The 24858-nt window shown below is 43.6% G+C and overlaps 1 protein-coding gene and 1 long non-coding RNA gene across 4 annotated transcripts in view; one reads left to right on the top strand and one right to left on the bottom strand.

Annotated features, from left to right (window-relative positions):
- The window catches only part of COLEC12 (collectin subfamily member 12), a 186450-nt gene extending 184421 nt beyond the window's left edge, over positions 1-2029 (top strand). Inside the window, exon 10 of the mRNA XM_026496058.4 lies at positions 552-2029. Within this exon, the coding sequence (XP_026351843.3) occupies positions 552-571 (20 nt within the window). The 3' untranslated portion in view covers positions 572-2029. The remainder of the gene's footprint in view (positions 1-551) is intronic.
- Positions 1-24858, bottom strand: part of LOC125282734 (uncharacterized) — a 74558-nt gene that overhangs the window by 15720 nt on the left and 33980 nt on the right. The gene's annotated exons all lie outside the window — the stretch shown is intronic.

Genomic DNA, 24858 nt, shown 5'->3' with positions numbered 1-24858 from the left:
ACAGGTGACGGGCGTTAAGGAGTGCACTTGTCGTGGTGAGCACCAGGAACTGCTGAATCACTATATTGTACGCCTGCAACTAATATAACACTGTATGTTAACTATACTGGACTTAAAAACTTTAAGAATCCTAAGGAAAAAAATTATTTTTCTAACTATGTGTGATAGTTACTGTGGTGATCTTTTCACAATGTACACAAATACCAACTCATATTGAACACCTGAAACTAATGTATGTCAGTTATACCGCATTTTTTAAAAAAGAAAGAAATTACCATAGAGGGTGAGAAGTGACCCAGACTTGTCATTTGTTTGCCTTGTTTGGCCGTTTGGGATTCGAGTTGAGCCCAGAATAGCATCTTCAAAAACAAGTTTACCTTTTAGTTAATCTGAATGTGACCTTATAGACATTTCTTTAGGGAAAAAAAAAAATAATTGAATGATGTATTTTGGAATCTTTCCTATAAAAATACATGTTCCTTTTTTAAAAATTGTACATTAGTGGTATTCTTTAAGAAAAACTAATGCCCATTATTTTTCCTCTCTTTTAGTACTATCATCTGCATTATAATGGACTGTGATGTAATACCTGAGCAAATTTCTGGATGGTTCTCCAAGACAAAGGATGCTTCTTTCTGATTGTATCACCTTCTCTCCAGATTGGAAAAAAAGCACTGAAAACCAATTCCTGAAAAAATTGACAGCTGGTTATCTTTACCATCCGCCTTTACTCAAGGACTTCAGAACTAAAATGTTCCCCCAGTATGATATATTGATTCTCGGTATGCAAATGGACTGAATCACATAGATTTTTCTCAGCCAGTAACTGCACTATTACGCAAATCACATCTTCCAAAGTATGGACTGCTCCAATCAGAAAAAAGGCTATCATCATTGGTTGTTGAGCTCTAAGAAGAACTTAAACTGTATTGTGTAAACAGTACCTTACATTTCTAAAATCTCAGATGTAAGAAAAATACGCAGACATACAGATATATAGGCCAACTCTTAGTAATAACATGAAATATACTTAAAGAGCTTTTAAAACTTTGTATTTTTGTACAAAATATTTGTCTTTTTACCATTTTTTTCCTTTTCTTTCTTTTTTTTTTTTTTTTTGTCATTTTACCAGTATAATACATGGAGCCAAAGAAAACAATAATGGTACTAATAAAAAACTCCTAGGGTTTCTTGTCAGATTTAATTCTACCCAATGGCAAAGAATTTTTTTCAGTTGTGGTTTTAAAAAAATGATTAAATATATGTGTGTATATATATATATTTTTTAATGTAGCATTTCCTCAGAGGAGTCAATCCCTTGAAATGTCTACAAATATCCTTGCAGATTTTGCCAGGGTAGGTCAAGCCTGAGGATATACATGGCTCAGTCAAGTGGGCTGTGTATGGAGCCCATCACCAGCCAACATTCTTGCTGTGTGCCTGGCTGGGCCCGGAGGAAGTGGTCAGCTCAGGACGTGCTTCTACTTCATTTTGGTGGAGTTAGGGGTGGTGGAGAGGCACCTGTTGGAAAAGACAGAGCACCTAGAAAGCCCTGTTGTGTGGCTGCGGTAGGAATGTGCGTCGTATCGGACCTGTAGCAGAGCTGCTAGTGACTGTCTGTCAGGAAAGTATGGTATCGTGTCAACCAAGGGCAGAGATGCAAGAAAGATGGGGACAGCTATCTGCTACCTGGAAAGTTTGTGTTTTCTTAATTCACGTTCCAAAAAGCGTAACTCCACGGCACATGCATGATGAAATGCAAGAGCCAGCTTTCGGCCACTACCCTGAAGTATTGCCCAGAACCTTTCCTCTGAGCCCCTCCTCCTCCTGTTCCTTGACTTGCCATGGAAAAGTCTAGCGTGCAATGTGTTGAAAATAGACATTAGATATAATTGACGCTCAAAGGTAAGGTTTCCATCCAACAGAATCCCTCCCTCCGCTCCCCTCCCCTTCCAAGGAGCTCCCCAGGCCGTGCTGCTACCTAGCCCAAATAAAATGGTAAAAGAATAAAGACAGAATTTGACTTTCACACCTGCAGCTGTGTGGACTATGTATGTTGTCTCACCCCCGGTCACCATTCATGCCATCTCCCGTCTCTGCAGCCAAAAATGGCCATCTCCTCAGCACCTTGATGCCCTGCTGCCCTGTCCACGTGGCCTGGTCAGGTTGGCAGGACCCAGCGTCGTCTGGGCCCTGTGACACGAGGCAAGCACTAGACTCTGGTACTTACTCAGGCTCAAGACCTTTCACAGACGAAACCCAAACCCTCAAGACCTTTTAGAGACTAAACCAAATCCTCTTTTTCATCCTTTTCCTGTGTGTCAGTTAAGCTTCGTGCCTAGAAGCAAGTTAAATGTCTGACGCCGCCATGAGAAGGGCGTACTGCTAGCTCCCACGGCCGAGGTGGTCCCTCTCCCAGCCCTTAACAGCGCTGTCGTCATCGTCGGCACTACGTGAAGTGCTTGAGTCAGACAATTTCGTGCCGTCCTCCCAGCAGCCCTATGAAGCAGGCTTTGCTACCCTCCCCACTGACAGAAAAGGGGAGGGTCTCAAAGAGGGGACATCATTTCCTGGGTCATACCATCACCAAGGAGTGACACAGGATTCAGACTTAAGCTCCGAAAATGTTCTAAATGTTCTTTAGGAACCAGGGTCCTTCTTAATAACACCCGGAATAAAAGCAGATGAGTATCGCACCTTATAAGGGTCTCACGTGCTTCTCCGTACGTTTAGCTATTTAGACACCGGGCGCTGTTCACCTGCTCACAACCGATGCTCTTTTTGGAAGGAGAGATTTGATGAACTATGATGAGGTCTTCAGGCACCTGACTTCCTACGTGCTGGGAGAAGAAGAAAATGTGTTTCTTCCTGAACGGCTCTTGAAAGGATGGATGCACAACCAGGAGGAAAGAACCCTTTCTTCTCTTCTTCTATTATCAATATCCATCCGCTCCCCCACCACCCTTCCAATTTGTAGGAGTTAAAATTGAAGCTAAAGCAGACGACAAATGGTAATAGCCGCTCCCATTTCAAAAAGCAGATATTTCATGGGGCACCTGGGTGGGACAGCGGTTAAGCGTCTGCCTTCAGCTCAGGGCATGATCCCGGCGTTGTGGGATCGAGCCCCACATCAGGCTCTTCTGCTATGAGCCTGCTTCTTCCTCTCCCACTCCCCCTGCTTGTGTTCCCTTTCTCGCTGGCTGTCTCTATCTCTGTCGAATAAATAAATAAAATCTTAAAAAAAAAAAACAAAAACAGATATTTCAGGAAGTAGGAAGCTATATAAATCAGGTAACAATGCTGAGCATTGCTTTTTTTTTTTTTTTTTTTTGCCTCATGACAAAGCTGAAAAAATAAGCATCTAACATTCGTGACTCAAGTCACATAAGAATAATAATAGTTTAAATATGTTTGGCATTTTCACATACACTATCTCCTCTAATCTTCATGTAAGACCTGTTGTCCCTACTTTATTTTTTTAAAGATTGTATTTGAAATAGAGTACAAGTGGAGTGAGGGACACAGGGAGAGGGAGAGAGAGAATCTCAAGCAGGCACCTTGCTAAGCACGGAGCCCAACAGGGGGCTCAATCTCACAACCCTGAGATCATGACCTGAGCTGAAACCAAGAGTCCAGGGTTTAACCGATTGAGCCACTCAGGCGCCCCTTGTCCCTACTTTAGAAATGAGGGAATGGTGGCTACTTGGAAGACTTGCTGTTGCCCACTTGCTGTCACAGTTGCCTTCAAAAATGACAATCTAATCAGGTTCCTCATTCTTAATTCAAAATCTAAGTCCATTCTACCCCACATTCCCAGCCTAACATCTTCCAAAGGATCGCAGGTTCCCACCCACACCTCCAGCCTATCCTCCAGCTGCAATCCACCCTCCCTCCACATGCACCAAACAGCCTTTCAAGCCACCGGCACTTGCCCCCATGCTCTTTCTCACCCCCATACTCTACCTGGACTCCTTCCCCATCTTTTATACATGGAGAGAACCTTTTTTAAGACTCGGCCCAAGCATCACTTCTTGTCTGATTCCTTTCCCAACAAATGCACCTTGAAAGTAGAGAGGATTCCTCTTTCCATGCCAAACACTATGCACCAGTGTTCTGGATGAAACAGTGAAACTCCTTCACTGAGTTAGATGATCTACAGATTAGTTGCAAGACCTAAAAATGACTGAATTGAGAAGAGAGGAAAGTGAGTGTGGTCAGTCAGCTACAAAATCATAAAAGCACTGAAGAGTGGGAGAAGTCAAGCGGGAGAAATGAAGGAATTCATGTTACTAATAATTGCTTATTATACATCCAGTATATTGGATGTAAGTATATTATACGTATTATTTCATCAACATGAATGAAAGACTGAAAAGAATCAGATGATAAAACATTCATTCTTTTACCAAAGTATGGCCCTGAGTCTGGGAAAAGCATTAGAAACTTTTTCTAAATGGCAGCGCGATAGAGTATTTTTTGTCTTGCTGTTATACTCAACAATTTTACAAGTACAGGTAGACTTTCCAGTCTTTTTGAGATGTTTCTCTATACAATAGTTCCATTTTCCTAGGAAGAATCCCTTAATGGTCTGGTGTCGTATTTATTTTATAAACCACAAGGGAGATGTTGAAAAGATTTTGCTTCACCTATTCATCCTTTTTCCTCCCCTCCTAGATACTCTTGTTCAAATAAGTACATAACATGCCCAGTTGGGCAAAAGTCCAGAGAAAAGCAGGCTTAAGCAAACCAACTTTAGGGCACCTAGGAGGTTCAGTTGGTTAAGCGTCTGCCTTTGGCTCAGGTCATGATCTCAGGGTCCTGGGATAGAGCCCCACATCGTGCTCCCTGCTCAGTGGGGAGCCTGCTTCTTCCTCTCTTTCTGCCTCTCCTTTCCACTCAGGCGCGCTTTCTCTTTCAAATAAATAAAATCTTTTTTTTAAAAAATGGACTTAACCAAAGGGTCTCGATTTAGTCTTCTTGGCCAGGTATGGAGAACTGTCCTTTGGCCAGTCTTCTAACCTTTGGTGCCAGAATTTGCTGTACTCTTTACATGGCACTCATTGCCATGACCCACCAAATCACGGCTGGAAACTGCAGGGAATTATAAGCATCTTAAAATCATTCCTGGGGTGCCTGCGTGGCTCAGTCAGTTAAGCTTCTGCCTTCAGCTCAGGTCAGGATCCCAGGGTTCTGGGATCGAGCCCCTTGTCAGGCTCCTTCCCCAGCAGAGAGCCTGCTTCTCCCTCTCCCTCTGCCTGCTGCTCCACCTGCTTGTGCTCTGTCAAATAAATAAATAAATAAAATATTTTTAAAAAATAAATAAAATCAAGTCCTGTGCCATGGAGCAGGAGCCATGCCAGGCCTGACAAGCACAAAGTGCTGGGTACATAGCAGCTGTAATAGCACCTACTGTAGGCTAGGAACCGGACATATACTGTATCCAACCCCTATGCAAGAAAATGAAAGATCAGATTAAATAATTTTCCAAGAACTGGGCGTTGAACCCATGGCCACCTAGCTTCCACCCCTCCATACTGTCTTCTGTTCTCCCAAACCATAACCTTCCTGAGAGCCTAGGATTTTTGCATTACATTTTGTTCTTTGCCATGAGAAATCTCAAGCCACCAAGATAACCTCTCTCTCTCTAACAGAACCGGAGAGATAATGTCAGAATACTGATTTGCACACTTTAGATAAAAGCACTACACCAATCCCTTCAATACTGACAAGCAAAAAGGCTTAATCGACTTGGCAGCAAACGCCATGGATGTCCAAAGAGGTTAGTTTGAAGAAACCACTCTAGATGCTGGAGTAGCTGGACCTCTCATAGAGTTTTCTGATAGAATTAGTGCCAAATGAAGAGTGATGGGCTTTGGAGCCAAATGGGCCCAGGTTGGAATCCTGCTCTCTACTTCCTGGTTGTGACACAATACTCAAGCGACAATTACGTCTCTCCCCTCATTTCCCCCCTTTGCCCACCAGGCCCTCTGCTTACATATAGAACCAGCATTGCTCCAGAACTGGCTCAGAACTGGCATTATCTGTCCTGATCTCATTAGGGAAACTGCATTGACAATTAGCTCACTGATAATGCATCCTTTCAAAATACTAGACGCGGGTGACATGGAGAAAAACTAAAATTGTGAGCTCCCTTCTCCCTTACACCAGTAATACTGAAAAAAACTGACCTCTTTCTGTTATCCCTTCCATTGGGTATCAGAGTAGAGGGTCCAAGAATTGGTATTAATTACAGATCTGGCTGCTGAAACAAAGAACAAAAAAATGGCAGCCTAAAAAAGATGGGAGGCTTCTTTCCCTCGCACCTAACTCTCCGCATATAGCAGCCCAGGGAGCCACCCTCCTGCTGCCTTCCTGCTCTGCCATCCAGAAGCTAACCCCTGAAGCACGGGCCAGGAGGGCTCAGCGCCACACCCACTTTCCAGGAAGCAGGTTTAGGGGAGAGGTGAGGAAAGAAGTTAATTCCTTTAAGGGAAGAAACTGTGTCTATCACTCCCACACACATCTCTTTAGCCAGAACTTTGTCAGACAGCCTCACTTAATTGCAAGGGATGCTGGGAAATGCAGTCTCTAGCTGTGAAATACAGTCACATGTCAAGCTAAAAATTCCATTGTGATAAAAGGGAGAATGGATATGGGGGGGTGCTATAAATAGTTGTACCACCCAAAGCTGCTCACACTAATTCCCCTCCTGTGCAATGTGTTTTCCATCTTGCCCTCTTAGGGAGACTCTGGTGGGCTGAATTACTGGCTCCAATTCTTCCATCTCCCTATATCCCTTTGCCACGCAACCTGGCAATTTCCCCCCTCTCTCTGGGAGGAGGGGACCTTCCTGCCCCTTGACTTTGGGCTCAGCCAAATGACTTGCTTTGGCCATTAACGGTGGGTATGACATGACCAAAGGCTTGAGAAGTGCTAAGGTAACTGTTTGCCCTCTTGTACACCTGCCATCACCTTGAGGAGGGCCTCCCCTGGGTAGCTGCTGCCCCTGCAGCCTGGGCTGTAGGAGGAGCACACATGGAGCAAAATGGCCCCAACTAAGACATACCTGCAGCGAGAAGCAAAGCTCCCTCAACCGTCAGAACCTGCAGCAGAGCCACCTGGCCAACCCACAACCCACGAAATGTATATTCCATTGAGATTTGGGGGTTGTTTATTACACAGCATTACTGGAGCAAGAGCTAACTGATACAGGTCCTTGGGTTCTAACCCGGTTACTCTACATATGGCTATTTTCTGTTTATCCCTCCAGATCCCTTCTCCACCATTCTCTGGACTTTGGGAGGTAAATCTTTATGGGTTTCCCTGGTTTATGGATTCCAATTGATTTGGACAATGAAATGGCAGGAGACAAAGAGCAAAGTGGGGCATTTATTTCCCTGACCTCCTCCCTAACCTTCTCCCTGCATCTCTCTACCGAAGGCCACATCTCCTGTTAGGTGGTTCTAGCTCTCTCCCTGAGTCCAGAAGTGGCAATGTCCTCTCACCACCAGTAATAGCTCACAGCCACACTAGCTTCAAGATTCCACACTATCCTTTATTGTTTTCCCTAAACCTGCTGCAGCTTTGTCAACTCTCCCTTTATTACACTCTCCTCAATTACCCAGCTTGACTATGCCATCTTTTCCTTGTGGGACCCTGATTGATACCCTTTCTGCCTCTACCCTGCTAAGTAGTATGTCCCCCACCTCCTCTTCATGGGTCCAAACATGACTCTCCTTTCAAGGCACACCCCCTCTTTCAAAACGCTTTCTCCAAAATCGCCAGCTCCCAGTGAGCTCTCCCTTCCCTTAATTCCCCCAAGATCAACCGCCCAAACCACATCATCTATACTTTGCTTTATACCAAAGCACAGCAGTCTGTAAGCTGTGCTCTGAGGAGCCAAGGGATCTTGTGAAGGTGCCACAGTAGTTGGGAGGAGGGTATTTGCAGAGCAAATGGAGTCCCAGATCACCTTTCAGATGGCTATGTATTTATCTCATACATGAGGTTTCATTTGAGGTTCACTGTTTAAAAAAAGTTTGAAAACTTTGACGCAGTACACTAATCTTTAATGTTTTTGCATTAGGTCATATCTACCCAAAAGGAATAAAATCAATTTAAATATCTCCAAAATCAAGGCATTTGTGTTCTCCCTTTGTTATAGGGGCAGATGGATGATGGACAGATGGAAGGACGGCAGCATAGATGGATGCATGGATGGACAGATGCATAGATGGGCAGATACACAGACGGGCAGATGAACGGCATGGATGAATGGAAGAATGGACACATGCATCCATGGATAGAGAGAGAGTAGATGGAGGCCTGTATGAGAAGGCTCTGGCCCCATCATAAGCAGCACAGGCTCTACCCACTTGCTCACGATCTATAGGAACATGTCTTTTTACTCCTACACAAATCCCCCAGAAAGTATCTCTCCTGAAACTTCAAACTCCAAAAGGTCAACTAAAGGGGAGATGAAGGTCACAAGGGATATGGGCAGGGCTGGAGGAACTCAGCTGCACTAAGCAGCTCCAGATTGCACTGACTGAGATCTGAGGGGAAAGCGATGCAAGAGCAATGGCACAGAAGTCTGAAGCTATGGGAACTCCTGTTCAAACTTATAAAAAGTAAGAGTCCCTAGCAGACTAGCAAGCATGTCTTTAAAAATCTATAATTCTGGGGGCACTTGGGTGGCTCAGTTGGCTTGGCGTCCAATTCTTGATTTCAGCGCAGGTCATGATCTCAGAGTTGTGGGACTGAGCCAGTGCTGGGCGTGGAGTCTACTTAAGATTCTCTCTTTCCCTCTGCCCCTCCCTGAGCACTCACTGTCTCTCTTTCTCTCTCTCTCTCGAAAAATAAAAAATCATAATTCTGCCCTCCAAATATTTCCCAGCTCCAACCATGCTTCCCAGCTCCACCATGATGTTCATAGATAGTAAAATGAATAATCATTTTTCTCTTGCCTAATCAGCATATACAATAGTCATATGTGTTGTATTACCTTGTTTTTGATGGTGACAATTACTTGTTTCTAAAGAACTATTTGCTATGCCTTCATTTGAATAATACCATGTGAAAAGAAGCTGGTTTTTTTTCTTCAAAGGTATAGTATGAGGCCCATTTTATATAATAGTCTGGATTCAGGTCCTATAAGATGCCACTTAATAGACACTGCAAAGCAATAATCATTTTCTCCTGGAATTTCACCTATTTCAACCTTCTAACTACAGCTTCACAGAGTGAAATGTACCAAGAGTCCTGAATCAAAGGCACAAGGAATAGTGACCAGCGACTTCATACAGACCCTGACTTTTCTCAAAAAGGAAAAAAAAAAAGCCTAGAAAAATTAGATGATGGATGGATGGATGGATGGGTGGATGGATGGATGGGAAGATGGCCAGCTAGCTAGCTACATATAAACATACCTACACAGGATGGAAGGGTGAGAGAAAAAGGGAGAGACTGAGGGTTGGCTAGGAAAACGCTGTTTGTTAGTTTTTAACCCACAGTCCATTTGGAAGAGTTCTTTCAGTGGAAAAACACTGCCCTCAAAGTCCACTGAAGTCCTCCACTTGCTCCCGTGCCTGAGTTTTAGATTAGGGTAGGCAAGGAGAAGCCGGCTCTACTGCACACAACTTGCCGAGGGCATGAAAAAAATCATCTGCCTCAAATCATTTTTGCTTACTTTTCAACTCCATAGCTATAATGTTTGGAAGTTACAGACCCCCCAGAAATTACCATTTTCTGTTTTTATCACAGGAAACAAGATCACATGCATTGCATTTTCCACAGTCTACAGTATGATTTTCCTCCCTCTGTAATTCAGCTCACTGACTTGTACTCTGAAGCAACAGGTATGTAGGGAGACCAGAGCAGAAGTCCCGGAACCCAATATGTTATCCAGATACAGGTAGAAAATGAATCTCCCTAGGAGCAGATGTGTGGGGGCAGGCTAGTCCCAGCAACATAAAACCCCCATGGGAAGGCCCTCAGCACCAATGAAAAGCAGGCAAGGTCAATCTTCTGCTGTCACCTCTACTGTGTGTGAATGAACTCTAGAGTCTCATCCTTTCTGGTCCAGCCCCTTTGCGATTTCTGAGAAATAATCTTATACTTAGTACTAGAGATTATGTCAGAAAAGACCACTTCTCATAAGAAAATAAATCCGTCCCTCGAGATTAGTAGGATAATGTCCCAGACCACACAGCCTGATAGGTCCCTAAGCTTCACATTCTCCTAGGGCCCACACTGGTCCCTGCAGTCATCACAGCAGGAAGGGGAGTGTTGCCTCTTTGACCCTCATACCAAGTATGGACCAAATCCCTTCCTTTCATTCTCTAGGTTAGAAGCTCTGAAGAAGTCTTTGCACTAAAGGCTAGAGCACAATAAGAGGCAAATAGCCATAAAGAGCAACAACCAATTGCTAGACAACCAGAGCTCACTGTCCACAGAAGATTTCCGGGCAAAGAGGTCTCACCTAGATTCCTCCCTTTCTAGCTCCAGCCTGCCTCCAAGCATCACCTTTATTTTTTTTTTTTTTTTTGAGGATTTTATTTATTTATGTGATGGAGAGAGAGACAGCCAGCGAGAGAGGGAACACAAGCAGGGGGAGTGGGAGAGGAAGAAGCAGGCTCCCAGCTGAGGAGCCTGATGCAGGCTGGATCCCAGAACGCTGGGATCACACCCTGAGCTGAAGGCAGACACTTAAAGACTGAGCCACCCAGGAGCCCCCCAGGCATCACCTTCCATTGGAGAGCACCTCATAGGCCTCCGGCCCCCTGAAGTGCCCTTCTCCTCCTTCAGAAGACCCATCATCCACCCTGACGGGACACTTATCTCAGGTTGTTAACACAAAGGCAGACCTCAGCCTTCAGGCAAGATTCTAATCTCTCTCTACAGGGGTCTGCACCAGAATAACCAAACCCCAATAAACCCCCCAAGCCATTAATACAAGAGAGGGAAGAAGGAGTAGAGAGGGAAAAGGCAAACCTTGGTAAAAATGCTGGGAAGGCAACACTTCACCCAAAGAAGCATGTCTCCAAAGGTGGACTTAGTTATTGTGGGGAAGAATCTGGAGACAGGGCATAAAAAGGGGGGGGGGAGTAACAATTATACATGGACCTTGATTTTTTTTTTCCTTATCTTTACATGTGTTACTTTTATGGAGCAGTTCTAGATTTACAGAGAAATGGATCAGAAAGTACAGCAAGGACATATCCCCTCTCCCGCCCTTTTCTCCCCACACATCCTGTATTGGTGTGGTAGCTTTGTTAGAGACGATGAACCCACATGGATGCATTATTATTAGCTAAGGCCCATAGTTTATATTAAGCTTCACTCTTTGTGTTATACACTTGTCAAAATCCACAGAATGTGCAATGACAGGTGTCCATCATCACTGGATTGTACAGAAGTTTCACTGCCCTAAAACTCCCCTGTGCTTCACCTATAAGTGAACCATGCATTGATGAGCAAAACATCAGAACAGGAGATCTGACAAAGACTTTTGCTCGAATCTGTCAATGTGTACTGGAAAAAAAAAAAAGTTTTAAATATGCCCTCACTCCCCCCTGCCAAAATCACATTTGGGAATTTGAATCCCCTTTCAATTGGGGAGACTGACATCATGCAAACCCTGAACATTCAAGGAGCACTCAGGCCCACACAGTTGCTCCACGGCCCCTCCCTACACTTAAAGCCAGCCCTGGGAGGGTCCAGCTAGCATATCACGTGTGTCTCAGAGGGGCTGGCAGGGAGGAGAAGAGGCCCCAAGACAGTTCTTGGGAGCAGAGAAGCAAAGGAAGCCACCAGCTATGTCTCCTCTCCCAAATCAGACAACCGTCCAAAAATCACCAGGAAACAAAGATTTTTTCACATCACGTGGTGGCTTTCTTTGAGGATCTGCCTTTACCAAGGGAAGGCTGACTATGAAGCCCAGCTGGTGGAAATAGAACAGAGTGGAAAGAGTGGTTAAGACCTGGGAGGGAAGAGATATTAAGTGCCCCCTCTTTTATTTGCCTTTGAGCTACAAGATCAAGCCCTACTGTGATACCTTCCAAAGCTTTCAGATTAACCACTTATCCTACGTGTGTGTAGATCACCAGACAAGTTCTTAAATCAGACATGTTCATGTCACATCTTCGCAAATGGAGGCTAAATAGAACCTGATACACACTAGTTTATAAATACACACCACACACACACACACGCACGCGCTCACACACGAGGCCTAGCTGAGCAATCCCATGCCTACCCACAACGGCGTTTGAATTCACTTGCACACCAATCACCCCTCAGCAGACATTCCTTCCACCCTCGTCTTCACTCCCTATGGTACTCCCTGCATTGGCTGTTAGAAAGGTCTCCTGCGAGTCTCAGCCTTCAGTTCCTCCCTATACTCGTCTGCTAGGGCAGCCAGGACAAAGTACCACTGGGTGGCGTAAGCAGCAGAAATGAATCGCCTCACAATTCTGGAGGCCAGATGGAGCTGTTGACAGGTTTCTCCTGAGGCCTTTCTTCTTGGCTTGTACGTGGCCATCTTCTTGTGGTGAGCTCACGTGACCCCTCCTCTGTGTGTGTCTGCGTCCTCATCTCCTTTTCTTAGAAGGACACTTGTCATATTAGGGTCCACCTTAAAGACCTCATTGTACCTTAATTACCTCTATCTCCTGAGGTATTGGGGTTAGGAGTTCAATTTATGAATTCTGGGGGACACACTCCCCATGCCTCCTTCTCTCTTAAATGACTGTTGGCCCCACTTTATTAAAAATGTTGAGGCCAATCAAAGTGCACTCTTTAAACTTCGTGTCCACTTTTTAGAACCCCCTTTATAGATTTCACTCATCCCCCTGCCCACCACCCCTCTGGCAACCATGAGTTTGTTGTCTGTAGTTAGGAGTCTTTTTGTCTCTTTTTTTCTTTGTTTTGTTTCTTAAATTCCACATATGAGTGAAGTTATATGGTATTTGTCTTTCTCTGACTTATTCCACTTAGAATTATACCCTCTATGCCCATCCATGTTGCTGCAAATGGCAAGATCTCATTCTTTTTTATGACTGAGCAATAGTCCACTGTATGTATGTACGTACGTACATACGTACGTACGTATGTATGTATGTATGTATACCACATCTTCTTTATCCATTCATCTATTAATGGACACTTGGGTTGCTTCCGTAATTTGACCATTGCAAATAGTGCTGTGATAAACATAGGCTGCATGTATCTTTTAGAATTAGTGTCTTCATTTTCTTTGGGTAAATACCCAGTAGTAGAATTACATGGATCATATGGTAATTCTATGTTTAATTTTTAGAGGAACCTCCATACTGTCTTCCACAGTGGCTGCACCAACTTACGTTCCATCAACAGTGTACAAGGGTTCCTTTTTCTCTACAGCCTTGCCAACACTTGTTATTTCTTGTGTCTTTGATTCTAGCCATTCTGACTGGTGCAAGGTGGTATCTTGTGGTTTTGATTTTCGTTTCCCTGATGATTAGCGATGCCGAGCATCTTTTCATGTGTCTGTTGACCATCTGTGGGTGTTCTTTGGAAAAATGTCTGTTCACGTTCTCTGTCCATTTTTAATCGAATTATTTTTTTGGGGGGGTGTTAGGTGTATAAATTCTTTACATATTTTAGATACTAACCCCTTATCAGATATATCATTGGCAAATATTTTCTCCCATTCAGTAGGTTGACTTTTTGTTTTGTTGCGTGTTTCCTTTGCCATGCACAAACTTTTTACTTTGGTGTAGTCCCAATAGTTTATTTTTTCTTTTGTTTCCCTTGCCTGAGGAGACATATCTAGAAAAATGTTTACAGCCAATGTCAAACATTTTTGCCTATGCTTTCTTTTAGGAACTTTATGGTTTCAGGTAATTTCCTCCTGCCCATTTTAATATTTCTCTGTGCCTTCACCTTTTCATTCCTTCTTTGTTGAGAAGAAGTTCCTCTCACCGGGGCCACAGCCCTCCTATCTCCCTGTGCCTTTTACTTCTTCCACACCTGTTCCCAGAACCAACTCACCGCACCCCTGGGAGGCACATCACATCATGTGCCCTGGGAATACACCACTCAAGAAACCCTTCTCTTGTATCTTCAGCCTCTCCTCTGGTACTTGTTCCTTCCCCTCCTCTCCGTCTATGTCATATTCCCCCCACCACTACCTATTTTTTTTTTAAGGAAAGGAAAAATATAAAAAGTGACTTTCTTTCTTAAATTGCTATTCGTTCTCTCTCACCTCCTCGTAAAGACACACTTCTTAGAATGGCCTAGATCTGCAGCATCCACTTACCCTCCACCTTCCTAGTCCTTAACCCCTTGCAGACCTGGCTCCCACTCCCACTGCTCTCTGGAAAAAGTGCTCTCCAAGGTCATCAGTGACTCCCTCCATTTTTGTGGGGATCAAGTTGGAAACTGAGGGCTTCAGAGGGGAGGGGGTGGGGGACGGGGATGGGCTGGTGATGGGTAGTAAGGAGGGCACATATTGCATGGAGCACTGGGTGTTATATGCAAGCAATGAATCATGGAACATTACATCAAAAACTAGGGATGTACTGTATGGTGATTAACATAACATAATAAAAAATTATTAAAAAAAGAAAGAAAATACAGGTAAGGCCTTTAGAGCCAAGAATCTGGCCCATGTGAGTGCTTCTGTTGTTATTACTCCTCCACCATCCTATCCTGGCTTGCTTCCCTCCTGCCACACCGACCTCACCTTTGTGCCTCCCTCTGTGGCAATGCTCCTAGGGACAGGGCCACCTCTAACTGTAGAAAGGGCCCAAATGTTCAGGCCTGAGCTCCCCAGGATTCAATGTATGTGTCAACTGGCACTTCGCATATGAGCCCACTGATTGACGAGACAGTTGTTAGGCCAAGACGCAGAGGCACAGAGCTGCAGATACGGCTCTGCTTTGATCCCTCAAATCTTCTCTCTCCTAACGTGCTTCTGCAGCACACATTCCTCTTTTTTCTAACTCCGTTTGTGCCTTCTTCATGGTCCACTGTGGCATTAAGAGGTCCTTAGTCACTTATGTAGACATACAACCTCTTTCTTGTACATACAAAGTCTGTTCTGCCCCCTCTTCTCTTCCCTTCCAAGACCAACTTCTAATCCTTTTTCTCAAAGCCAATTCTCCATCTTTCCAGGAAAGCATTTGGGTTTAGTTCCATATTCAAGGTAGTTGGGAACTTTATATGATAATTGAAGTCTGAGGCAGTCCTGGGAAAAAAGGCAGAGGAACAAACTGGGAACTGCTTTTTTTTTTTTTTAAAGATTTATTTAGAGAGAGAGTGAAAGAACACTAGAATGAGCAGGGGGAGGGGCATAGGGAGAGAGAGAGAATCCTCAAGCTGACTCCTCACTGAAAGGGGAGCCCGATGAGAGGCTCCATCCCAGGACCCTGAGATCATGACCTGAGCTGATATGAAGAGTCAGATGCTTAATCAGCTGAGCCACCCAGGCACCCCTGGGATCTGCTTCTAATTTCAGATGGCCTGAGGTTGATAGAGGAGCAAAAGTTCAGAATTTCTATATCCATAGCGAACTTCCCTAGGTAGAATACTTTTTAGCCACACATTGATCCACCCAATGAAATTGGGCTCTCCTTACAAATTCTGCCTCACATGCTATGTCCTCCATGAAGACCCCAACCAGAAATCATTTAACTCTCTCATGACCTTTTCTTCCTCTCTTAAGGTACTGACGTTCTACCAGTTACCTGAATATTTGTGTACCTCCCTACCCCACAGGCGATAGGCACCTCTTGAGGCAGGAGCTGGGACTTCCCTATTTCACATTTCTACAGCCACCTGCCACAGTGCCTTGTACATCGGAGGCACTTGATCCATAGGAGTCAAATTGAATTAAGACAGGAACATGGGAGGAGGTGGAAGTGGGGAGTTACTCACCAACAGGCATAAAGTTTCACTTAAGCAAGAGGAGTAAGTTCTAGAGATCTACGGGCCAACATTAAGCCAAAAGTCAACAATACTGGAGGCACAACAATACTGTGCACTTAAAGAAGGTTAAGAGGTGAAAATGGATACTAAGTACACTTATCGTGGTAATCATTTTACAATATTAAATCATCGTGTTGTCCACCTAAAACTAACACAATGTTGTGTGTCAATTACATCTCAATAAAAAATGTTAAGAGGGTAGATCTCCTGTTAAGAGTTCATCCCACAATAAAAGATTTTAAAAAGAAAAGATTTATTTTTTTTAATTCATTTTATTTTATTTTTTTATAATATTTTTTTATTATATTATGTTAGTCACCATACAGTACATCCCTGGTTTTTGATGTAAAGTTCGATGATTCATTAGTTGCGTATAACACCCAGTGCACCATGCAATACGTGCCCTCCTTACTACCCATCACCGGTCTATCCCATTCCCCCACCCCCCTCCCCTCTGAGGCCCTCAGTTTGTTTCTCAGAGTCCATAGTCTCTCATGTTTCATTCCCCCTTCTGATTACCCCCCCTTTCTTTATCCCTTTCTTCTCCTGCCGATCTTCCTAGTTCTTATGTTCCATAAGTGAGTGAAACCATATAATTGTCTTTCTCTGCTTGACTTATAAAAAAGAAAAGGTTTAAAAAAAGAAAACGAATGAACAGAATCCTAACTGATCTTTATTTAATCTGAACTTCAGCCTTTCATAATGTTTGTTTCGAGGAGAAATGAAACAAGGAGCCACCAGTTTGTCACAGCAGCAGAGGCCAGCCTTCCCCCACAGGCTGCCTCTCCACTCCAGGCACACACCATCACTTCCCTCCCAGCCTGTCCCCACTCCTTACGTAGCACAAGACCACAAAGCCCATTGAAACTGCACAGGTGGAGCGAGGCACCTCACTGAGGTCCTAGAAGGGACAGAGCTCTGTGAGGCCATTTACCTTGTAAACTTGGCTGTCACAAGGCATTCAGGAAATAGGTCCAGAAAAAAAAGAATAAAATCTGTCCTTCAAGATACAGGTAACAGCCACCCCTCCCAGGGTAAGATAACAAAGACTCCACATGCTTAGCACACAGCTAGGGAGTGCTTACAAACCGATGCTACTTATTTAGAAAAGTTTCCAAATGTTTAAAAAAGAATTCCTTCGTGGATGGCCATTGTTAGCCTGTCTTCAGAGGGGCAGCCCTTTCAGCTCTTCTCTTTTGTGGGAATTTGGGCACTACCAGAGTATGGAGGCACCCTCACATCCTCACTCAAACCCTTTTATCCACTCACTTCAACACCTTCTTTTTCCTCTGTCCTTCAAATCAGCACCTTCCTCTACCCATGTATCTTAGGTAATGGTCAAGTACTGTATACCCTTGCTGACGTTCTAGTCTTTAGAATCTTCTCCTACTGGACACCCAGAACAAGATGTTTTAAGGATGCACACTCCTTGGGAGCTCTTCAAAGTCAGCAGTACTTCAGTGGAGCAAGTAGATCCAGACTTCTGAGTCTGCAGTCTTGTGATGGGGGACAAATTCTAGAGTAGAGCAAACCTGTCTGTGGTTATCTGAACCTCTGTCTCATTTGAAAAACCTCCATCTTCATTCTTACCTTTCTGGGCCTCTCTGCAGCAATTGTACCTGCTGAAATGGAGAACTCCTTCCTTTCATAACTCTCCCCCTACCTCGGGTTTGTTTTGGAATCAGGCAGGCCTGGCCACTGAGCTGGCTTGGAGCTCTACGTCCTCCAATCTCTCTGGTGTGCCCTGGGCCAGTGGCCCAGCCTCTTGGGGCCTCTGTTTCCTCATGGGTGAGGATGCACAGATGATATTTTGAGATGCTAACCAAGGTTTCTCCTCTTCCTGCTTCCTTGTGCCCTTCCCTTCATCATTTAGACAAAGAAACAGAATCCTATACTGACCTGTACTCAATCTGATCTTAAGCTTTTCATAATATTTGTTTCTAAGAAAAACTGAACAAACAAAATGAAAGCAGTTCTCCATACATACTGTTCTTAGGGGGAAGGCAAATGTGCTAAACTCAAAGAAATAATTGCTAAGCTGTGAGTTCTGAAGGAGACTTGTTAGAGCCTCTTGCAGAGACAATATCTCAAAAACAAAACTTTTTTGCTGCAGCAGGCAGGGGGTTTGAAAGAGAAAAATGTGTGTGACAGAAAATGTTGAACTAAGGAACTAAAATCTTTGAGGATTCTGCAGAGTGTATACTATGAGCCAAAGAACAGGAAAAAATGTAGGATGACATTAAAACATTTGTCTCTACTAGAAAAAAACAAAGATGGAGTCAATGATTGTGGGATGAAGAGTAAGCCAACATTTAGGTCCCTAGGAAGCGCCCTGCACAGTGGCCTCCTCCATGGACCAAAAACCTTGGATTGAAGGGGAGAGAGAAACCCCAGATAACCTTCAAGGGTGTCCAGAGCCAAAGAGTCCATTGTGTGGCTTCCCAGGAAGTAGCTCGGAATTCAACTCTTGAAGAAAAGCCTCATGTCCAAAATGGCCCCAAAGGGCAGCCTGACAATGACTACAGAAATTTCCAGGTCTGGGGCGCCTGGGTGGCACAGCGGTTAAGCATCTGCCTTCGGCTCAGGGTGTGATCCCGGCGTTATGGGATCGAGCCCCACATCAGGCTCCTCCGCTAGGAGCCTGCTTCTTCCTCTCCCACTCCCCCTGCTTGTGTTCCCTCTCTCGCTGGCTGTCTCTATCTCTGTCAAATAAATAAATAAAATCTTTAAAAAAAAAAAAAGAAAAGAAAAGAAATTTCCAGGTCAGGTGAACCACAGGGAAGCCTCATAGAACCATGAGCAAAAGGTTCCTGTGAGCCCCTGCACAAACAGGAAAGTGACTGAGCACAAGCCACAGTCCCAAAGAAGCCAGGGTTTGGGACAAGATGAGTGAGGAATGTGTGATCCTCACAGACATGACAGGAAACCATGAGGAGCACATGGACTAGAAAAGACAAACCTCTCAGGAGAACACAGGAGACGGAGGCTGGTGTCGGACCCTCCCCGCCAGGAAGTTATATAAACCAACACCCCAGAAAGTTAGCTCGCCCCACCCACACACAAGGGGTGAAGGAGGGGAGGGGGGAACTTGCACTAATTGAGTTTAAAACTGTACAACTGCATTTAAATTCAGAAGTGACTGAGTTACCTTGAGTTGACAATATGAAATTTTCTGCTCTCTGTGGAAAGTGATATGTCATGACTTCCGAAGAAATGTTTATATATGAAAAGTCAAATGAACTAACTATAAAATTTGAACTTGTCAAATGTGAAATAGGTGTGCCAAAACCTACCTCACAGAATTATTGCAAGTTCTAAATGAGTTCAAGTACCAAAAGCACCTCGCACAATGTCTGGCTCATGAGACACAAGGCAAAAATCTTGGTCTTTCCCTCCTGTGGTATTCTCTTTCAGTTCCCTGGGTCAGCTAAAGAAATAACAGGGTTTCAGTCCCCCCAGACATTTAATAATATGGCCCAGAGAGCGGGTGAGCAGTTTTATGGATAGATGAGTGTGGCAGTTCCTGCAGAAGCAGGGTAAGCTCCACCCACAGAGATGATGGGACCCTGGGTAGAAAGCAGGGATGCAGTCGTGTTTTTTAAAGAGCCGGGCTAACAAGTAACTCCACCCACCTAGAGACTTTGTAGTCTGTCAGTCAAGACCCTCAGTAAATGATTGGATGTCCTCCTCAGCACTGTATTTGGAAGAGATTTCAGAAGAAAAAGGGAAGAGAGTACTTATTATCTTTCCACACATTCTAGACAAGGAGTCAACATACTAACCCATGGGCCATATACAGATCACTGTCTGTTTTTATAAACAAAGTTTTATTGGAACATAGCTATGCTCGTTGGTTTATGTGCTGTGCGTCTATGGCTGCTTTTGAACTGCAATGGTAGAGTTGAGTAGTTGCAACAGAGATCATTTAGCCTGCAAAGCTGAAAATAGTTGCTATCTGTTCCTTTACAGAACAAGTTTGCCAACCCTTGTACTAGACAGTAATAACTCATCCTTTTATAGAATTTAGATTGTATTTCACACATATAATTTCATTTATTTTAAACAAAAATCTCAATGGATTAGGATATTTCATCCATCATAGTATCATTGTGTTGCTATATGTTTCCCACCTTATGAAAATTAGGAAGCTGAGGCTCCAAGCGTTAAAGGGCTTGGCGCTGAGTAACAGAAGAGTCCTCAAACCGGTGCTGTTTCCATCGCGGCCTCCTGCCATGTTCCTTACGCTAATAATGTCCTTAATGTGACCTAAATCCTAAAATTTGTATGGGACCAGAAAAGACACTGAATAGCCAAAGGAGTGTTGAAAGAGAAAACCAAAGCTGATGGCATCACAATGCCGGACTTCAAGCTCTATTACAAAGCTGTGATCATCAAGACAGCATGGTACTGGCACAAAAACAGACACACAGATCAACAGAACAGAATAGAGAACTCAGAAATGGACCCTCAACTCTATGGTCAACTGATCTTTGACAAAGCAGGAAAGAATATCCAATGGAAAAAAGACAGTCTCTTCAACAAATGGTGTTGGGAAAATTGGACAGCCACATGCAGAAGAATGAAACCGGACCATTTCCTTACACGATACACAAAAATAGACTCAAAATGGATGAAAGACCTAAATGTGAGACAGGAATCCATCAGAATCCTAGAGGAGAACACAGGCAGCAACCTCTTCGACCTTGGCGACAGCAACTTCTTGCTGGACACATCTCCAAAGGCAAGGGAAACAAAGGCAAAAATGAACTATTGGGACTTCATCAAGATAAAAAGCTTTTGCATAGCAAAGGAAACAGTCAACAAAACCAAAAGACAATGGACAGAATGGAAGAAGATATTTGCAAATGACATACCAGATACAGGGCTAAAATCCAAAATCTATAAAGAACTTATCAAACTCAACACCTAAAAAACAAATAATCCAATCAAGAAATGGGCAGAAGATATGAACAGACATTTCTCCAACGAAGACATCCAAATGGCCAACAGACACATGAAAAAGTGTTCAACATCACTCAGCATCAGAGAAATACAAATCAAAACCACAATGAGATACCACCTCACACCAGTCAGAATGGCTAAAACTAACAAGTCAGGAAGCGACAGATATTGGTGAGGATATGGAGAAAGGGGAACCCTCTTGTACTGCTAGTGGGAATGCAAGCTGATACAGCCACACTGGAAAACAGTATGGAGGTTCCTCAAAAAGTTGAAAATAGAGTTACCCTACAACCCAGCAATTGCACTACTGGGTATCTATCCCAAAGATACAAATGTAGTGATCCGACTGGGCACCTGCACTCCAATGTTTATAGCAGCAATGTCCACAATAGCCAAACTATGGAAAGAGCCCAGAGGTCCACTGACAGATGAATGGATAAAGAAGATGTGGCATATATATACAATAGAGTATTATGTAGCCATCAAAAATGAAATCTTGCCATTTGCACAACATGGATGGAACTAGAGGGTGTTATGCTAAGCAAAATAAGTCAATCAGAGAAAGACAATTATTATATGATCTCACTAATATGCAGAATTTAAGAAATAAGGCAGAGGATCATAGGGGAAGAGAGGGGAAAAATGAAACAAGACAAAACCAGAGGGAGACAAACCATAAGAGACTCTTAATCTCAGGAAACAAACTGAGGGTTGCTAGAGGGGAGGGGATGGAGAGATGGGGGGTGGCTGAATGATGGACAATGGGGAGGGTATGTGTTGTGGTGAGCCGTGTGTGTTGTGTGAGACTGATGAATCACAGACCTATACCCCTGAAACAAATAATACATTATAAGTAAATAATTTTAAAAAGTATGTAAATATTTTTTAAAGAGTCTTTTTTTTAAATTAATTTATTTATTTGAGAGGAAGGAGGGGCAGAGGGAAAGGGATAAGCAGACTCTGTTGAGCAAGGAACCCGACAAGGGGCTTGACCCCATGACCCATGAGATTATGACCTGAGCTGAAATCATGAAATCACAAGTTGCACATTCAATTGACTGAGCCACTCAAGTGCCCCTAGTGACCTGATGAAAGTCTCAAGGGCACACAGAGTCATGTTAAGGAACTTCAGCAAAGTAGTACTTTCAACAACTTCTCTTGCGTAACCGCAACAGCCCTATTCATCAGAAATGCTCGCCTTGGCTCACCCTTAGAAGTGCTCACCCAACCCAGGGCCACATCAAGGGCCATGCTGATGGAAATGAGGTGGGTGGCCAGTCTTGAGGTCATATAGCATGTGCCCCAAGCCGCAGAAGGAATACTTACATCATCCCAAAGGCATTTTATAAAAATAGCATGTCAACGTATGATTGTCAAAAGTTAAAAACATAATTCTCATACAAATAATATAGTGGGCACATGTTGTTAATGAGGGAACTGGCAAGACAGAAAAACTGGTTCAAAGGCATACACAAAAAATGCATACATATAGTCAGTGAAAAAAAGCGTTGCTAGCAGAAATATAGCAGCTTTCTTCGTAATGCCAAAAACTGGAAGCAACCAAGATATCCTTAAATAAGTGGATGGGTAAACAAACTGTGGTACATGGTGCAATGGAATATTAGTCAGTGACAACAAGAAATGAGCTACCAAGCCACGAAAAAAACCATGAAGGAAAGTTAAATGCGTATTGCTAAGTAAGAGGCCAAATCCTGTATGATTCCAATTATTGAGCGTTCTGGAAAAGGCAGAACTATGGAAACAGTATAAAGATCAGCAGTTGCCAAGAGGGGCGGGGAGAGAGAAGAGAGGGATGGAGAGGTAAAATACAGAGGATTTTTTTAGGAGAGTAAAACTCTATGATACTTGACATTATACGTTTATCAAAGCCCATAGAGCTTTCCAGCACAAAGAGGGCATCCTAACATGTGGAAAATTTTTAAAAAATCATTTAGGAGCTTGGGGGATCCCAGGATGGAAAGCTGACTATGACATGAGAATCTGGCCATCTGACAAACCTGTGAAACAACCTCACTGGAGAGGGAGCGGGGGGGTGCTGACCTAAGTAACTCTGGAGATGAGTGGAATCAGTAAGACTAAAGGCCGAAGGAGCTGGGTGTAAGCACTGTATGCAGCCAATAAAATGGTTTCCCATGGGGGCATGGATGAACAATTCTGATACTGCATTACGTGAGTCCTAGAATTGAACAATTAAGTGAATGCATGGTGGGTGGTGGGAATTGGGCTTCTCACTCTTGAAGGGAGAATTTACAGGGAATCCGGGGGAGGAGGCTAGAATGACTCATGTGGTTGGAGTTGGAGACACTGGTGAGAACTCCTGTGTGGTTTTATATGGCTACAGATGGTTACATACAGAAATATTCACAGACACATGTGTACACACAGGTTGATACTCACACATACATTTCCCTGCTGTCAGCTGAGAGGGCTCAGGAGAAACAATACCCCATTGGCAACAAATAAACCCGGTGCCCAGTAGCCATGTGTCCATCTAAATAGGACGCAAGTAAATGGTTTCATAAATTGGTAAGTGGGGAGAAGAAACAAACCCCCCATGAAAAAGAATTCCAAACAATTTACGCAGATCCTCCACCCCCAAGGAGGCAGAGCAAAACTCTGGACTCTCTAGGAATGAACTACGTGCCGTGGCTTCCTTCCACAGGGGACAGAGTTGAAAGGAAAGAAGAGACGTGTGCAGTGGAGAAACTTGACAAACACTACTCTGCCAGGAGCTCTGGGCCAACACTCGTAGTCGTATATCATTCTGATATCATGTTGATAGGATGTACCCTACCCTTGATAGGATGTAATGAAAATGGCACTTTATTTCTGTGGTCTTTTCCCCAAAGCCCATAAAACTAGTCTAATCATGCAAAAACACTGGACACTTTTCCATAGAGGGACATCCTGTAAAATATGTGACCAGGACTCCTCAAAATTGTCAAGGTCATCAAAAACAATGAAAGATCTAGCAACTGCCACAGCCAAGAAGTGCCTATGGATACCTGACCACTGCATGTAATGTGGTATCCTGGTGGGATCATGGGACAGAAAGGGACACCGAGTCAAAACTAAGGGAATCTAGGTCAAGTATGGAGTTTGGCTAATAATAATGTAACAATACTGGTTCACTATTTAAGACACATGTACCCTATTTACATAAGATGTTAAAAATAAGGAAAAGTGGGTACGGTATAAGGCAATCCTTTGTACTAGCTTCTCAATTTTTCTGTAAATCTAAAACTGTTATTAAAAAAATACAGTCTAGGGCCGTTGGGTGGCTCAATCGGCTAAGCATCTACCTTCAGCCCAGGTCATGATCCCAGTGTCCTAGGATCGAGTCTTGCATCGGGCTCCCTGCTCAGCGGGGAGTCTGCTTCTTCCTCTCCCTCTGCTGCTCCCCCCTGCTCATGCTCTCTCTCAAATAAATAAATAAAATCTTTAAAAAATGGTCTATTTTTTTAAAAATTTAAGTTGCTAAGTTAGATATAAAACTACCCTACAGGGCAATAGGGCCATAATCTTTGGAGTTCTCTCTTCAGCCAGACAGAAACCATCTGCCCTTCTGGACCAAAACCACTGGCAGTGTATCAATTACCTTCATTACCATCTAGCTCTATGGGGTCTGACCCATACTCAACAAAGTTGTCAAAGTGTCATTCCCCTAGAGGTTTGGATGGCTCTTTGAATGGGTTTGCTGGTCAATTTGACCCATGACATTCACATGCATAAATATTCATCCTTCTACTTTATTTCTAAGTTTTGCATCATTTTCTCTTAACACAGGTAACTCATACTGTCTTCTTCATAGAAATCACCACTACTAGCTAGATCCAGGGTTCTAACCGATGGGTCATATATAGGACTGTGGCATCTCGCAAACCCATTGCTAATCTGAAGTCAAAT

The sequence above is a fragment of the Ursus arctos genome, unplaced genomic scaffold (assembly GCF_023065955.2).
Source record: "Ursus arctos isolate Adak ecotype North America unplaced genomic scaffold, UrsArc2.0 scaffold_17, whole genome shotgun sequence".
Classification (NCBI taxonomy): Eukaryota; Metazoa; Chordata; class Mammalia; order Carnivora; family Ursidae; genus Ursus; species Ursus arctos.
Note: the sequence above shows the minus strand (reverse complement) of the source record. Positions and strands in the feature narration are given on the sequence as shown.